This window comes from Eucalyptus grandis, chromosome 11 (assembly GCF_016545825.1).
Source record: "Eucalyptus grandis isolate ANBG69807.140 chromosome 11, ASM1654582v1, whole genome shotgun sequence".
Lineage (NCBI taxonomy): Eukaryota > Viridiplantae > Streptophyta > Magnoliopsida > Myrtales > Myrtaceae > Eucalyptus > Eucalyptus grandis.
In genome coordinates, this window is record NC_052622.1 from 7,970,665 (window position 1) to 7,973,933 (window position 3,269).

General features: G+C 40.4%; 1 protein-coding gene across 1 annotated transcript; it reads left to right on the top strand.

Moving 5' to 3' along the window:
• Positions 1-968: 968 nt before the first annotated feature.
• LOC120289702 (protein ACCELERATED CELL DEATH 6-like) lies at positions 969-2,539 on the top strand. Its single transcript, XM_039305023.1, has 2 exons — positions 969-1,252; positions 1,742-2,539. The coding sequence occupies exons 1-2, from the start codon at positions 1,031-1,033 to the stop codon at positions 2,537-2,539; spliced, it is 1,020 nt and encodes a 339-aa protein (XP_039160957.1). The 5' UTR covers positions 969-1,030.
• The last annotated feature ends 730 nt before the right edge of the window (positions 2,540-3,269 follow it).

The window sequence follows — 3,269 nt, forward strand, 5'->3', positions numbered from 1 at the left end:
AGCAAAATAAGTGGATGGTGCAAGAAAAATAATTAATTTCTTGCAAATTAGAGTTCTACGTGCCACGTGTCACTTTAGAGGCAAATCCGTTAGGAAGGACCTCTTATAATTAATTTGCAAAAGTCACCGAGCTTTTATTATTATGGACGTAGATTTTACTGGCAGTGAAAGTGGACTTGTTTTGTTGTCCGCCACCGTGTTTATGTCATCACGGATCAACACTGTGGCTGTCATAACTTGGATTTATATGATTACGCGCAAAGCACATTCAAGATGGAACAAATCATGTACTGGCACACGCCCATGCGTGTAGTAACATGGCTGTGTAAAAAGATAGTTTTAAGTGGTTGTTATGTGTGTAACACAAGGACAATTTAAGAAATACAGAAGCGAGAGAAATGCCGCTTTCCCATAATACAAAATAGTCTTACCCGATCGTGTATATTGCGTGTATAAATGAATGAGTAATGCTACATGTATTGAGGTTTCCATCAGAAAGCCTTACTAAATGATATGGCATATGTCATGTCATTAATTATGTGTGGATTAAGTCAGAATGCTGCAATGAAAATTAAAATGGAGAAAAAGCCATGAATTGAGCAAGATCATGGCTTTTCTATTTAGTCAAAATTATAACAACTAGTTTTAGCATTGCAATCTATTCCAACATGGGCGACTGTCAATCCATCTCGTGTTTACGTGGATGTGGCCCTAATTTGGTGCTCCTGATCCTAGGATTAGTCGCCAAGATAGTCCGATGGAACAAGAAGCTGTTTGCAATGACTGACTCTGGAGGGCACAACCTATTCCATTTAGGTGCTTACATCGAGTGGTCCCCAGTATTCGATATCTTACTACCAGAAATTGAATATGTGGCTTGAGAACGGGACATGAATGAGGATCTTCCCATTCATATAGCAGCCCAAAGGGGCCATGTTAACCTAATCAAAAAGCTATATCCGGTATCACACCAAATGGATGAGGACAAACCGTTCTTCATGCCGCAGCAAAATATGGGAGAGCTTCAGCAATGAGACAAATACTCAGACATCCAGAACTGGGAGAACACATAAATGCAATGGATCATGTTGGAAATACACCTTTGCACTTGGCTGCGATGCATGCGCAACCCGCTGCTTTGATTCATCTTTTGCAGGATAAAAGAATTCGACTCACCATTTCCAACAACAGATGCTTGACCGCTGAAAACATTATTCTACAAGCCATCCCAAGGGAGCATACAATTTGGAATGTAGGTAACATGAACGGTTACTATTTCATCTATCAACTTATTGGAGATTTTGTATATTAATTAATTTTCTAGAATAGCCAAGACTCCTCTCAAATTAATGTTCTACGAGTCTCTAATTTAGTTATATATCTTCAATAATGTGGAGATAACAATTTATGTATCCCCATTAATTGAGCCTATGAATACGGTCATGTACAAAAGGCAGCGGTTGTCAAGGTTGCATTCCGTTTTTCATAGAAAGCCAGGGGTCAATTGGCCGAAATGTAGCACAATCTCATAATGTAATCATTGTGTCAACATATGAAATGATTGATCACATACATTTCATTCATGCCTCTTTTCTCATCTAAAATGAACTTGGTGCTTTGTTGTTAATTTTTCTAGAAGAGCAGACACTGCATCTTTAGTAAAAGTTTCTAGAGTTTCATTCCCGTTTTCAATATGGTATGAGTTTGTTCTTTTTTCCATTTTATATGCTTCCCATCTCAGGATTTGGCATTCGTGGTGTTGGCTTGCTCGTACATTCGGAAAGCTTCAGTTCCTGGCAGAGACGCCCACATACTTAGGCCGGGAGCTCGAGATCGAAAGCTTGTCTACTCTCGCGAAACAAAGCCACACAGGGATGCCAACAGGGATTTCATCAGTTCCCGTATGGTGGTGGCAATGCTTGTGGCCACTGTGACTTTTGCAGCTGGTTTCGCAGTTCCTGGAGGATTTGACGGCTCGGACATGGCCTCCAAAGGTGACCAGGGCATGGCTACGATGCTGCACAAGAGAATTTGCCAGGCTTTCGTGATTTGCATCACCATCGCAATGTTCTGCTCAATGATCGCCGTTGTCAACCTCAACTTGGTGCGGCCAAATGACGTCGGAGCTCTGGCATCTGCATACGCGAACTCAACAGTGCCACTAATAATTGCACTCCCGGCAATGTCGGTTGCTTTCTTAACTGGTATCACCTTGACCATTGGCAAACTCCCTTGGATTGCCAACACCATATTTTATTTGGGATTTGTTTTCCTCCTCATTATCTCAGTTGCTTCATTGTTACAGTTCCCTCCCCTACTTGTGATAGGCGGCCTTTGTCGTCGTCGTCTGGTGCTTGGGATTATTCTCATTTACATTTCTTCGTGGGGAGTTGAGACGTCCGTTTATAATGACGCGGAAGATTACGAAGCGGCGAGCGAGAACTCTACTGGTCAGCCTACGGATGATGCCAGTAAATCGAAGACCGATGACTCGACGGCAGCGAAATGTGGGGAGGCGCCACATCCTCCAAATCACTGATTCAATTGATCATTCGATATAATCTATGATCTGTATTAAATAATATATATTTTCCTTTATGTATGTGGATCAATGTACAGTTGTTTTCCTGTTATGTCAGATCCAAGGTCATTGTTAAAGTTACCACTAAATTTTACATGTTATTAATGTTATGATACACTTGTGTTATGTTAAATAAATCTCACATCAAAAAATTAATATGATATGGAGTAGTCGATATATCCTAGTTGACTGGTTAAACTTTTTAATAAAGGTGGGTTCAACTGAATATGTTGATGGGTTCAAAGTTAGCTTTCTCTTGGTGATCTCGTCAGGTGAAGGTATTGGGCTGCTGGGTTCAAACCTTTCCATGTCCTCTTTGCCTCATCATTTATATGTTTTCATATTTTAATTTTAGAGCAAAGTTGAGTCTACGACCACGTCAACACTGGTTGTGACACGTAGGATGGCCGACACTGAGTGGGCATCCCACGTCAGACTTTTTGGGTAATAGGACTGAATTGGAAAATATGCAAAAATTTTAAGACGGGATTGGCTAAATTGAAATGTTTAGAACTTAACTAGCACAAATGCAATAGGTTTAGGACTTTTCGGATTTTATCCCAAAATCAACTGTCTATCAGCTTCTTGATGCTCAGTTCCTCATGAAATTATTGACAAAGCATTGAGCTGAGGCAAGCCCAAATGAAGTATTTGGCTTATCAAATCTAAGTCCAAATATGGGTTGTAA

Bases quoted from the DNA above. Each gene is read 5' to 3' on its own strand.
- LOC120289702 (XM_039305023.1), top strand. From the start codon at position 1,031: ATGAGACAAATACTCAGACATCCAGAACTGGGAGAACACATAAATGCA. The intron at 1,253-1,741 runs GTAGGTAACATG...TTCCCATCTCAG, and splicing joins GGGAGCATACAATTTGGAAT to GATTTGGCATTCGTGGTGTT.